Here is a 14,904-nt window from a genome sequence, read left to right as displayed (position 1 = left end):
CAGTCATACACACTGCCTTAGTGGTTAGCGCTGTCGCCTCACAGCAAGAAGGTCCGGGTTCGAGCCCCGTGGCCGGCAAGGGTCTTTCTGCGTGGAGTTTGCATGTTCTCCCCGTGTCCACGTGGGTTTCCTCCGGGTGCTCCGGTTTCCCCCACAGTCCAAAGACATGCAGGTTAGGTTAACTGGTGACTCTAAATTGAGCGTAGGTGTGAATGTGAGTGTGAATGGTTGTCTGTGTCTATGTGTCAGCCCTGTGATGACCTGGCAACTTGTCCAGGGTGTACCCCGCCTTTCGCCCGTAGTCAGCTGGGATAGGCTCCAGCTTGCCTGAGACCCTGTAGAACAGGATAAAGCGGCTACAGATAATGAGATGAGATGAGACACACTGCCTCTGGCCAGTGTTAGTAATTACCAATCATACACACTGCCTAGTGGCCAGTGCTAGCCAGTAAAGAAATAAAACAAAAGAGACTGGCTATGATATAAGAAAATTCTACAACCCAGAAACAGATGGGAGCTCCGCTTTTAGGCAGTGCCTAAATCTATATATTATGCCGATGACACTGTTACCGCGCAGTTAACACCCCTGAGGACAGTGCAAGCCTGCAAAACGATCTTGACAGCATGTGCAGTCGGTGCGATCTCTGGAGGATGGACCTCAATTAGTCTAATTGTGGGCTTCTGGCATTCACGAGAAGCTCCAAGCCTCTGCTGACCACGTACCAACTGAAAGATGCACCTGTCAAAATGACTGAGTCCCAGAAGGACCTTGGTGTTACAGTTACGCCATATCTCAAGTGGAACTCTCATGTCCAATCGGCTTTGGCTAAAGCGAGTAAAATGCTGGGCTTTGTTAGAAGATCCACGTTTGAGGTTAGGGATACCAAGGTGCAGAAGGCACTTTACATCTCTCTGGTCAGAAGCTGTTTGGCATACTGCTCTCAGGTCTGGGCTCTGCGATCAGTTATCTTGCTTTACTCAGTTGAGAGAATCCAGAGACGCGCAACTAAGTACATTCTATCTCTTCCGTTCAGATCAGACGTTAACTACAAGGACAGACTGTTAAAGCTTGGACTCTTTCCTTTGTGTTACTGGCATGAGTACCTGGACCTTGTTTATCTTTTCAAATCAATGTCAACAGACCTTAATATTTCTCTCATTGTACCTAGAAGGTTTACTAGGCGATTAGATCAGTCCAGGGGAACTATGTTAAATGTACCCAAGGCTAATACTGTAACTTTTCAGACCAGTTTTTATATTCGGGGTCCTAGAATTTGGAACATTTTACCCCTGCACTTAAGGAATAGGAATCAATCACTTTCACAGTTTAAGAAGGATCTTTTTTCATACCATATTATGGTAATTTAACTAGGCTTAATTTCGACATCGACAGACCACAGAATTTTAAATGTGTGTGTGTGAAATGTCATACATGTCGGCCAATCTCCACCCTCGGCACCAGCTTGTGCTGCTACTAGGTTGTATATATTCCCGGGCCGTTTATACCTTTTTGTCCAACTTGTATATTGTATTATTTATTGTTGATCTATTTATTGTACTACTTAATTTTGTAATTTTGTGGGACTTCAGGTATTGGAGCTTATTGCTTTGTTGAGGATTCCTTGCCATTTTTAACGGTGAAGTTTATTAAATAAATAAATAAATAAATAAAACATCCCCAAATAGGCGTCACCTGTACTACAGTGTCTCAAAATCCCTACTTTCTATAAAAAATCCTTAGTAACTACTAACATAACCATGCATAAAATAAGGTAATCTTACCTCCATTTGTTTCAGCAATAACTACTATGATACGTTGCACACAGCATAAAATCCAAAATGATATGAAGATTATATACACAGTAACAGTTGTATTGGTCAACAAGTCTTAGAAAGTACAAAGTAGCTTTCAGCTGGCACGCTCAACAGTGTTCACTATTCTAGGCATATGCTGCTTCCTTTGCCTGTTTGATGTGGTAGGGGTGCAATTTCTGTAAAGTGGTCTGCAATCGACATGGGAAGATTGTGTTGGGTGATAAAATTGCAAAACACAACTTCGGATTTCGGCGGCACGGTGGTGTAGTGGTTAGCGCTGTCGCCTCACAGCAAGAAGGTCCGGGTTCGAGCCCCGTGGCCGGCGAGGGCCTTTCTGTGTGGAGTTTGCATGTTCTCCCCGTGTCTGCGTGGGTTTCCTCCAGGTGCTCCGGTTTCCCCCACAGTCCAAAGACATGCAGGTTAGGTTAACTGGTGACTCTAAATTGACCGTGAATGTGAGTGTGAATGGTTGTCTGTGTCTATGTGTCAGCCCTGTGATGACCTGGTGACTTGTCCAGGGTGTACCCCGCCTTTCACCCGTAGTCAGCTGGGATAGGCTCCAGCTTGCCTGCGACCCTGTAGAACAGGATAAAGCGGCTACAGATAATGAGATGAGATGAACTTCGGATTTCACTACATTGTCACGACCAACTTTACTAGGTCGCTTCTGAGCAAAAAAGTTTATTGGCTGCTGATTCCATCTCTCTGTTAGATTTTGCTGATGAAGCTTTGATTTCATACGTTCTTTTAGGTCATACAAATCCGATGCCACAATCTTAACGTCCCGATTACAAAGTGAACAATTGGCGTAATCACTTCCTAGTTTTGATGGAAGAATAATGCCATCAAACATTTCCATCCATTCTGGAAGACAACTGCGCATGTGTGGACATTTGGACCGATTCGTGTTATTCCGCAAACGCAGATTGAGTAACTCCAAATGGAAATGAAGGCATCTTCTACGATGTTTGTGTACTAAAACTTTGAAAATATATTTTTTAAGGTAAAAGCATAATTTCCGTAGTATATTACCAATACGCCCGTACTAATCTCAAACACCCAAAATCTGTACTAAATACAGTTAAACCGTAGGCGTTGACAAGTCAAGTTTATTTGTACAGTGCTTTTAACAACAGACATTGTCGCAAAGCAGCTTTACAGAAAATTAAAGACTTTAAACATGAGGTAATTTTATCCCCAATGAGAAGCCTGTGGTGATGATGGCAAAGAAAAACTTCCTCAGATGACATGAGGAAGAAACCTCGAGAGGAACCGGACTCAAAAGGGAACCCATCCTCATTTGGGTGATAACAGACAACATGACTATAAACAACTTGCTTCTATTACGGTGTCCTATATAGTCACAAAGTATAACTGTATAACCAGGAAATCCATTATAGTTTTAACATGAAGTCTGTTTTGTTGAAGTTATAAACTGTTCATTGATGGAAACTTGAGTGCAAAACTGTTCATGACGACTGCAGTCCTAAAGTTAGCAAGTCAACTGTAGTCCTCAGCCATAAAAGCATTACTGTAAGTGTCCAGAGCGTCTTCTAAGTGTGACTTTCAACTGTCCATATGGGGCCGTCCTCTACAGGAGCGATGTGATGAGACTCCAGCCAGATGTAAGGCATCAGGATGGATCAGGCAGGTCTGAGAGGTCAGGATCACCGAGAGGTCTCAGGATTGACATGTAACTCAGAGGGGCAGACAGAGTATGTGGGGGGAGAGAGAGAGAGAAAACACAGGTTTCAGTATGAAATCTATGAATGTATGAAAGGCTACACTCTGGATGTGATGCCAGTCTATCATAGGGCACCATGAACACACCTATTCACACCTAGTGGCAAGTTAGACTTGCTGATCCACATACTGGCATGTTTAGATGAAACCCAACAAGCAAACGTGTAAATCTCCACATCAACAGGAACCCAAGTTTAGGCTCGAACTGAGGACTCTGAAGCTGTGAGGCAACACAACCTGCTTTGCCATCGTTCCGATCAAGGCCATCTTAGATTATACATTTAACTTCCATGTAAGCTAGCTAACCTTGTTAGCTAATCCGGCCGACAGGCAATGAGTTTATGCCATCATGTGTTGTCCATTGTCCATCTGGTGTCGTCCACATTTCATGAAAATCGCTTCTTCTCTCGCAATTATTCACTGTTTTTATTCTTTTTGGCAGGAAGGTAGATCTACCTGGGGTGCATATACTGTACCTTCTACCCAAATTTGCATAATTGCAATTAATAATGAAGATATGGCGTAATTAAGCCCTAACGAGGAGTTTCCACACAAATTGTTTCTTCTCCCTCTATTCTTCACCGATTTTGATTCTTTCTGGCGTGAAGGTAGGGGTACCTAGGGTGCATATAACTTCTCCCCAGATTTGCTTAATTACAATTTTTAATGAAGTTATGGACTAATTAAGCCTTAATGAGCAGTTCTACAAAAATCGGTCAATTCCTCGCCGTTTTGGATTCTTTCTGGCAAATAGGTCGGTATTCCTAGGGTGTATATAGCTGTTATATATAGCCTGTGAATATAGCTTGCAACATTTATTGCACAAGGTGGGCCACTTTAGATCGTTCCTTCTGGACTAGATGGGGCAGGAGTGAGTTACGTACACCATCATTGACGGTCTTGTTTGGCATATTGGTTCCATGGTCACTATGTATCTCCTTCTGTTTATGTGACATTGGCTGTTGGCTGATTTTGTGTTACTGCTGTTTTCAGATGGCAAATAAAGTATCCGTGTCAAATTTCCATTGTAAATGAGTTGCTATGACTGTCTGATGTGTACAGTGTTTGAACACATTGTACTGTAAATGTCCTGACATGTACTCTCTGATAAAGATACTGTAACTGGAGGGTGACTGCTAAAGCTACAGGGTCTTGGTGAGTAATACAAACACAGGTTTTGAACGTACTGTATGTAGCTTGGTCATGTCATTAGTAAAACATGGTGAACATATACGAAGCAATGACTCCAGTGGATACTTGAAACACAATAAGGAGGGTTTAGAGTTACACTTAGATAGTGTGTGTGTGTGTGTGTGTGTGTAATTAGGGTTTAATATAAACTGATTCTGTACTTTAAAGTACACTGGGAACATTATTGACGTCATGACCCCATTCACAAATAAGCATGACGTCATGACGTTGTAAAAATTCATGGAAAAGAAGCAGCCAGGCTGACCTGCATTCGGAAAACAGAGACGCTCATATCAAAGATCTCATCAGTGGCAAGGCCACAGAGTGTAAGCTGAATCAAACCCAAGTAGGACAGGACGGACTAGTCACGCCCTGCTGTCCTGATGTGCTCCTGGTCTCTGGGTTGGTGAGGGCTAAGGACTGTCGCTTTAAAACAAACCATCAGAGGGTGAAAAGGGGAGGTGGGGTGGCTAAAGGGGTGAGAGACAGAGAGTTTGTATGTTCTATGTGGGAATGTTTGTGTTGGGTCAACCATGAGCCATTCCTGTGGGAATTAAGGCTTGCTCTTGGACAGAGAGAGAGAAGAGAGAGAGAGAGAGAGAGAGAGAGAGAGAGAGAGAGAGAGAGAGTCTGGTAGGAATCTCAACAGTGTTGCACAGTAGAGGTTTCTTCATTCTCCCGTGGGGCACTTAGAGGAGAAAAGGAGTGATGAAGGACATTAAAGGAAAAGAAAGCGGTGCCTGAGGACCCCTACCTGCTCACACACCTGCAGTGAAGAGGGATTACCTGTCCTCCTCCACACCTGTGTGTGTGTGTTTCTCAGCTATGGAGGCTGTACTTTTAAGTCTAGAGGAGAGTGTGTGCGGGGGGCAGAGTGTGTTCTGGGATCTGACTTCAGCCGCTCTCAGGAGACTGAGACACACACACCTACTGTATAATGCTGTCTATCAGGTATGAGCTTCATGTGTGGGTGTGTAAGTATGCAGAGTTGAGCGTCTATAGAGCACCAAAATAACGATGAAAGATGTTTTTTCCCGTTTTATTCTGTATGTGCTGTGTGCAGTCATTAAGATACACCGTTATAATTATTACACAAATGAGACTGGCAGCCAGCTGTAAGCTAAAGCTCTTTCATGTGGGAAATGAATACAGCTTTGGGCTGTTGTTGTTATTATGTTGTACTGAAACCTATAATAGTTTGAATTCAGGGCATCCTCAGGATGTTCTGTGAGCTTTAAACAGCTTTAGCGTTGCTATGGTGGTTTCTATGGATCTCCACAGGAGTCTTCAGCTCCAACTAGCGCAGATCAGTGCTGAGAGAGAGAGAGAGAGAGAGAGAGAGAAATCAGTATTCAGCCTGTGCTCCTCCTCTACCTTCTCACGGTGTAAGAGGAGCAGTCCAGACAAAACAATCCCAGAATTCATGAATTCAGAATCGACCTGAACAAGTAATAAAATGACAGAGAACAGATATTAGCATCTTAATGGAATGGAAATAGGTAAACTTATCATATCGTGTGTGTAAACATGCCAAGTCTTTATTGCATCCAAGCATAACATCCTCAGATACTTAGCATAAAGCGTATTTTTCTTTCCACGTTCACTGGATATGAGCACTCACACGCTCTGATTGGCTACTCTACTACTAGGCTATCAGCTCATATACCTTGAGTAGAGAAAAACAAAATGGTGGAGCATGTTGCTCAACCAACTGAGGATGAAATAAAAAGTCTACTCAAAAACAAAACCCCCCCAAAAAACAAAAAGCAACAAAATACGAAATAAAAGTATTTCATGATAAGAATGTATTTTTTTTACATTTTTCAAGAATTATTATTATTATTATTATTATTATAGCATTTTGCACAAATTGCTACTCTCATTTCACCGGTTTGTTTACATTCTAAGCGGAAATGATTTTGTCGGACGTTTTGTATAAAGATTTTATTCATCGAATTTGCAAGAAATAAAAATAAAAATGCTCTGTTTCTCAAAATTCAGTGAACGTGGATAGAATAAAACAGTTATTCCACTCAATCTCGTCGTACATGGCTTATAGATAACTCGTTGCTACACGCCTCGTCAGCTATCAGCTCATGTATGACTCGATTTCGTGGAATAACTGTTAATTATTTTTTTTGCGGTCCGGTTTCCATCAAATCCTGAGCTCTGATTAGCTGGCGAGCGGGTCCGTATCCTATGATACGGACCCTGGTTACAGACCCCTCTGGTGACTCGCTCGTTCACAACAACAACAACAACAACAATAAACAACATAGTAGCAATTTTTGTCAACATTTATTTTTGCATTTCTCAGGAGAATAGCATTAATTTTACAGCATGGATAGCGATAACGACAGTCTTCACAGCGAAAGCGGGTTTTAATACCCTGAGGAAGAAGAAATAAAAGAAAACATTTCAGGAGAAAGCTAAAAACCTGTAACTGTTGCTAACGCTGAGCAAAAACATGGCTGAATCCTGAATGACTCCTATTTGTATAAATAGGGGACTACATAGGTGGCAAAATGTAGTTTTTTTCTGCCATGGAAGTGCACTTGTATACTGAGGAGGAAGCCATTTGCATTACAGCCGTGAATGAGGATTCAAAATGGCGGCTTGGCTCAGCTTTGTTTTCCCTTTCGGGCGCTCTCGTTTTCTGTTTGAATTTGGTAAAGAAAAAATAAGCTGGCAAAGTATTTTAAGGTCGGTCCGTATGGTGAAATACCGTGACCTCGGCCTTGAATACTGACCTCGGCCCAGAGGGCCTCGCTCAGTACTTTCAAGACCTCAGTCACGGTATTTCACGATACGGACCTCCCAGCTGGTAAATAACATATACAGTATATATATATATATATATATATATATATATATATATATATATATATATATATATATATATAATATTGTAACTCCAGTGAAATAACAGTAAAATGTATGTAGTGAGGTGAGTAAAGATGATAATTATGTCAAGGTTCCTTTGCCAGCTTCTTGGACTTCAAATACACGTCGCTAAATCTAGTTAGTTCTACTATAATATACAGGCTGTTTCACAATCATGGTTGTCTCTTTGAATAACACCAACAAACTCCTGCAACTAGGTCCAGTATATACACACTGGAGTTTCTTCTACCTTATTTTACAGGGACACACCATCTCTACCTACAGCACTAATGTCTCTTATAAGTTCTTATAAATATGTTTATAAGAGTCAAATGCAGCTCAGTTTTGGCCTTGTGGTTATTTCATTTCATTCTACTTTCATTATTACACTTAGATTTTCCTGGTTACATTCAGAATTGCTTTTTTTCGCACTAACTAGATTTTACTTTGGGACATACACAGGACTTTCTAAGCAATAACAGGCCATTTTTTTTAAAGTAGTTGTCATAGTGTTGTGTAATGTATCAAATTAAAGAGTGTGAAGATTTGAATTTAAAACTTGTTTAATTTTGTAAATATGTCTTTTTAAAAAAAAGTTATGAACATCTGAAAATCCAGTGTTTCATAAAATTTCCATTTCGGTCTATTGCCCCGGTCAAAAACCAACAACCATTTTCCACTGGTTTCATTTTCCATTCATGAGAAAAACCTCAATCAGAAATTAATAGACCAAAAAGCCAAAAGTAAAGAGATTTCGAATTTTGAGTATCAGGGTAAGAATTACAGATAAAGGCTTCTTCTTGTAGATCACATCAGTGAAATTGGTCCATCCTTTGTGTTTAAACATAAAAGCCAGAATTTAGCGGGTATGTTCATTTTAAATTGTGGACACCAAGCATGACTAATGATAGCGGTGCTCGAATGCGCTGTATATAAGAGGGTCAAACTTTTGTTACTTCTCTTCACAATAGTATTACTGATCTTTTACACCTTCTCATTTTTTCTCCATGAAAAAAAAATTCAGAAAATCGTAGATTTTTAGGAAGAATACAAAAATTTCCTCAGTGAGCGGATCTTTTGTGGGCACGAGACAGCAAAGTGTTCAGCCAATTTTATTGGAAAAAACAAGTCAACATGAGAGATTCAACTACTAGGTGTGAATAATGAGTTTCAAGCTGATTGAACCAACACTGAGCGAGCTGGAAGCAACAACAAAACACATGGACCGGTGACAAATATCACTAAAAAACCCAAGATGGCGGCACTTGTGAGTTTGAGGTATTGCATAACACAATGTTAAAAAAAAGAAAACGCTTAAAGAAAAAGCTTGTCACAATACCACACAAAATCAACAATATATTCTGTAAATATATTATTTATTCTTGAATCGACACTAGTTTTATGTAGATTAAACACTTTCAAATGTCTTTAAAGGCCAAATGAAAGCATGCTGTTCTCCCATATAAGCATATGGGAGGTTCATCAGAGCAGCGCCGCGCTGTCAAGCCTACTTTCATTCACAATAGAGACATATTTAAGTGGAAGTTACTTTTTTTTTTTGTAAACTAAGTTCCTCCGACAGAATCCTTTGTCTGTCAGAAATGTCCTCTCCAGAAATCACTCACCATATGATGAGGATGTGAATGATTTTTGAAGAAAATATTTGTCTCTTTTGAAGCAGAATACCAAGGATCGTCACCACTTCAGTGGTTATTACAGTCACGACCATGCACACAATGCACAGTACTTGAAAATGTGTACTTAAAATCACATACATTTCAACAGCTTTTCACTTTGTATCCCTTACTCTTGTGGACAATAAGAAAGGTGGACAAGTTTAGATATACACTATATGCTGCTGTCTTCTCACCACAAGTAACATGACCAGTATACGACCTGTAGCTCTGAAATTCTGCACAGTTCATTTCCATCTCAGAAGGTAATTTTTGGCAGTGGAGAAACACAAAAATCAAAAAAAGGTTTGCTTTTTGGACCACTGTGGACTCAAAAAGTATACCCTGACTGTGAAACAGCCCCTACAGTATAAAAGCTGAACTACATTGATGCTCATTCCATAATTCATAAAGATATTAGTTTACCTCAGAAGTTGCCTGGCAAGTTCAGGTGTTTTTTTTTTTAATTAACAGCTAGTAACATCCTCAAGTTGTTTCTCTCTAACTGCCAGAGGTGGACAAAGTACCCAACTTCATTATTTAAGTCAAAGTACAGATCCCATTGGTCAAATGTTACTCCAATACAAATGAAAGTTGTCCAGTCAATTATTTATGTAAGTTAAAGTACTGAATTACTTGCTTTTAAAAATACTTAAGTATTAAAAGTATATTTTCTGTCAACACATCATTGTATTATTGCCACAACGCTTACAAAACCTAACGCTGTTACCAAAGACAGAAAAGTGAATTCACAAAATGAACGCATGCTGTGCCATCATAGTGGTTTAACGTTAAGCTACTGTAGCTAGTCAGTGAAGCTCCACCTGACATGCTAGCAAACTCTTTTCAAACTCGAAATTATAGTGGATAGCTAACGCTACTAGAAAAGAAAGATTTCTACATTCTGTTTATTTGGCAAGATTATCTCATCTCATCATCTCTAGCCGCTTTATCCTGTTCTACAGGGTCGCAGGCAAGCTGGAGCCTATCCCAGCTGACTACGGGCGAAAGGCGGGGTACACCCTGGACAAGTTGCCAGGTCATCACAGGGCTGACACATAGACACAGACAACCATTCACACTCACATTCACACCTACGGTCAATTTAGAGTCACCAGTTAACCTAACCTGCATGTCTTTGGACTGTGGGGGAAACCGGAGCACCCGGAGGAAACCCACACGGACACGGGGAGAACATGCAAACTCCACACAGAAAGGCCCTCGCTGGCCACGGGGCTTGAACCCGGACCTTCTTGCTGTGAGGCGACAGCGCTAACCACTACACCACCGTGCTGCCTGGCAAGATTATGCTAAAACATATTTCTGAAAGGACTTCAGATAAGGGCGGCACGGTGGTGTAGTGGTTAGCACTGTCACCTCACAGCAAGAAGGTCCGGGTTCGAGATCCGTGGCCGGCGAGGGCCTTTCTGTGCGGAGTTTGCATGTTCTCCCCGTGTCTGCATGGGTTTCCTCCGGGTGCTCCGGTTTCCCCCACAGTCCAAAGACGGTTAGGTTAACTGGTGACTCTAAATTGACTGTGAGTGTGAATGGTTGTCTGTGTCTATGTGTCAGCCCTGTGATGACCTGGCGACTTGTCCAGGGTGTACCCCGCCTCTCGCCTGTAGTCAGCTGGGATAGGCTCCAGCTTGCCTGTGACCCTGTAGAACAGGATAAAGCGGCTAGAGATAATGAGATGAGATGAGACTTCAGATAAGTTAACGTTATTCATGTTAGCGTAACTCCGTTTTTACATGCTAACAGTGACCAAGTTAACTAGCTATGTGTTAACGTTAGCCGTGGACAAGGCGAGGGCAACTTGGTGGGCAAATCCATAGAAAGTCATTTGACTAACCAGACTGCATAGTTATTGCAACGTTATCGCTAGCTCTTAAAGCACAGACAACTTCGTTGCAAGCTTTCTCTTGCAATAAAACTTATATCCCTCAATATGCTTCTGCAGGTTGGACGGCAAGTTTTTGTCAGCCGTGATGTGGTTCGTTTTTGGCAAACAAAGCAAACATTTAAAACGAAACGAATCTTTAATCCTTTCAGAAAACTGAAACATGGGTTCATGGGCCATGGGTGTGTGTGTGTGTGTGCGTTCTCCAGAAGAACCGCCTCCTTCCATTCTGCCATCAACTGATCATGTTCAAATAACGCTGCTGAGAAGTCATTGAACTTGATTTTATGCAGTCTATGGACGTGACGTGACCCTAGTGATTACTGATAGACTGTCTCAGTGTCACCTGCGTAAGAACCAATCACGTTTTAGAAAAGAAAGGGAAAAAAATCCACTTTTAAAGCTGCGTCATAGTAACGAGTAATGAGGACCCTGATAGAAATGTAATGGAGAAAAAAGTACGATATTCGCCTTTCAAATGTAGTGAAGTTAAAGTCATAAGTTTCCAAAAATAATTAGTACAGTAAAGTACAGATACTCAAAAAGTGTGCTTAAGTACAGGACTCAAGTAAATGTACTGCGTTACTGTCCACCCCTGCTAACTGCCAGCCAGACAACAAGTTACATCACTTGATAGATTATGAAATATAGTGCATGTCAGTGCTAGTCTGCTAAATGGACATTAGATAGTTTAACTAAACAAAAACTCATTGATTTTAAAAGTGACAATGCAAGCAATTTGCTCCTAGAAACAATAGTTAGTTAAAAGTTAGCTAATGCCGCTTTTCCACTACCAACGCGGCTGAGTTGGGCTGAGCCGTGCTGTGCTGAGTTGGGCTGAGTCGAGCTGAGCGGGGCTGTTGGAGTTGCATTTCGACTACAACCGCGCTGAACCGTGCTGGCTGGAAGTGGGTGGACACATTGGGTGGAGTTAGCGAAAGTGGGTGGACGTCACGTGATGTCGTTAGGCGGCGCAAACAGTGACATCAGTGAGCTTTTAAGCGGTAGTCTCACGACCCGGATAGTAAACAATAAACATGGAGTCGTTAGTGTTGCTGGTCTTGGTGCTGTGGCTTGTTGTCACCGACAACGCCAACAGATACTGGCAAGAGCGTATAGATGAGGCGAGGCGCATAAGGCTTCAGAAATTCTCGTAATTCGTAATTCTTCTTCTTCCGGGTTTGCGGTGTTTACAGATCCCAGCGTGCTCATGGGGCGTGTGTGGGCGTGTGAGGACACTCCTCCTCACCAATCAGTGCACAGGGGAGTGTCTGCTCACGCCCCCAGCCCTACTCGGCTCGGTTTGGCTCGCTTCAGCCCCACTCCAAAACCATGCGAGTTTTGGGTGCTAAGCAGGGCTGAAGCGAGCCGAGTCGTGCTGCTCTAAGGTAGTCGAAACGCGAGTCGTGTCGGGCTGAAGTGATCTGAAAAAGGGTAGTGGAAAAGGGCCATAACAGCTTTGCTAGTCATGCTAATGCCTCACTATGTTTACAGCTAGCATATTCCTGAAACACTAAAACATACTCATCTTTTGTTATCTTTTGTCAGATTTTAATATTGGAGGTTTTACATGTGACATATTGCTCCTGTGGGAATGTTGTGTTAACTTGTTAGACTGGTGTTAGCATTGTGCTGTTTAACGTTGGCTAGCATTCAGAGGAGATAGCGAGGGCAAATAGCAAATTCATGCTAAAATATGTATTAAGAAAACATCCAAAGACGATCCCTTTGGTCTAAACAACACACACACACACAGAGGGAGGGCTGTGGTATTGTCTTTTCATCGTCTTATTAGCCTTTAAGCGGTAGAGAATGCACTGTGTGAGGAAAGGAGTATACAATGAAAGGAAGTTCTCCCATACACACACCCTCTCAACCTTTTACAAGCCAAAATGAACTTTGACCCTCAAAGAGGTGCGAGGTGCCTGTGTGTGTGTGTGTGTGAGAGAGAGAGAGAGAGAGAGAGAAGTAATCTGAATAGTGAGACAGCCTTGAAGCCAAACAAAACCCCAAAAAATAAACTCCTTTATGCTGACAGATCTTGTCCAGGGTGTACCCCGCCTTTCGCCCGTAGTCAGCTGGGATAGGCTCCAGCTTGCCTGCGACCCTGTAGAACAGGATAAAGCGGCTACAGATAATGAGATGAGATGAGATGCTGACAGATAATATCCATACAAGACATATTCGAGTGTTCACTTGTTCATATTTGTACCTGTATACTATGTACAGATTGTTTTTCTTTTAAAATAAATTGTCCGTGGGCGCTGACATCTTCTCTCAGAGGTTCAAATATCATGCTCCGAGTGCAAATTATGGGAGAAAATCCAAGATTGACGTCACTTACACGCTACATGACTTCCGAGGCTGAGATCTAGTGGATACATCACTTCTAAATTGTTGTAAACAACCCTTAAAATGGCTGAGTGTCAAGCATTTGGGTGTAAAAATAAGCCTGATCACTGAAGAAGTGAACAAACGAATGAACGAACACACACACACACAAGCAGTGAACACACATACACCCAGCCAGAAGACTGTTTGCTGCCTGTAAACTCCATAACCGGCTACTCGCAGTGTTTTTTTTTTTTTCTTCAAAAAGTGAAATTGTATTTTTATGTGCCATACTTTTGTTTGTTTTTATTCACTGAGAAAAACGATCTTTTAGATTGCAAGAATCGCATTGCTATGACGACAACGACTGTTTGCTAGTATCTGTGTCAGTACTGCGTGTGCATTATCTGGCCGAGTGAGATTTTAAACTTCATAAAAGTGAAGTCTGTTGATTTGCGGATTTTGTTGCCAGTAAAAATCACAAAATCACATGGTTACAGAAAACTTCTGATTAGATGTTTAGAATTAAAAGCTTTTACTTGTCACATATACATTACAGCACAGTGAAGTTTTTTCTCTGCATTAACTCTACCTGATACTGTGAACAGAGAGAGAGAGAAAGAGAGAGAGAACAGTGGCACCTGGGGATTTTTTTTTTTTTTAGAATTAGAAGCCTTTATTTGATGGCTCTGTGTAACAAAGATAAATGGTGGACTAGTGATCCGGTTACGTCACAAGCGGATATCCGGTTTCAGTGCAGATGGTTGCATCCAGGTAAGCCTATTTTTTAGCAAATATCATAACTTTTAAAATAGATTAATTATTATGATAGTTTTATTTTTAATTTAAACATGCAGGGGCACATCAGGAGACTTGCCGTGATCAGCAAACAGCAATTATTTTTGGGTTTTGTTTGGCTTTAATGACTGCTGTATAAGTCTTCAGGAGATCACACCAGTGTCTTCTGTTTTCTTTATGAACAGCGCTTAATATCTCTCTCTTTCAGAAACACACACACACACACACACACACGCTGGCAGCAGAATTTGACCCAGCAGGTACTCCTTGTGTGAAAGCCCCCTTTCCTTCGCCTCCTCCTTTCTTTTCCTTCTATCACACAGCGACTCTTTCTCTCTTTTCCTGTTTCTCTCTGGTCAGGTTCACTAAAATCCTTCTCATGCTTTCCCAGAACTCCTTAATACACAGCCATCGAGATGTTTTTGTTCCATCCTAAGCTACTAATTGCAGATCTGTGTGTGTAAAAGTGAAAGAAACAAAAACAGAAAGCTTTAGTGATTATTCTGTCACTCAGAACTTTATATTCTGTGGTCCAGCTTCCGTGCAAACACCTGTACATCACGTACCTCA

At 41.5% G+C, this 14,904-nt stretch overlaps 1 protein-coding gene across 5 annotated transcripts in view; it reads left to right on the top strand.

The window, feature by feature from the left end:
* frmd4a (FERM domain containing 4A) overlaps positions 1 to 14,904 on the top strand; it is a 288,964-nt gene that overhangs the window by 50,000 nt on the left and 224,060 nt on the right. Inside the window, exon 1 of one of the 5 annotated variants that reach the window (XM_060923604.1) lies at positions 5,543 to 5,700. The exons of the other annotated variants lie outside the window; for them this stretch is intronic. Within the exon in view, the coding sequence (XP_060779587.1) occupies positions 5,575 to 5,700 (126 nt within the window). The 5' untranslated portion in view covers positions 5,543 to 5,574. Of the gene's footprint in view, positions 1 to 5,542; positions 5,701 to 14,904 lie in introns of those variants that run through there. 5 annotated transcript variants of the gene reach the window in all.

This window comes from Neoarius graeffei, chromosome 6, assembly GCF_027579695.1.
Source record: "Neoarius graeffei isolate fNeoGra1 chromosome 6, fNeoGra1.pri, whole genome shotgun sequence".
NCBI classification, from domain to species: Eukaryota; Metazoa; Chordata; class Actinopteri; order Siluriformes; family Ariidae; genus Neoarius; species Neoarius graeffei.
This window is presented reverse-complemented; position numbering and strand designations above follow the sequence as displayed.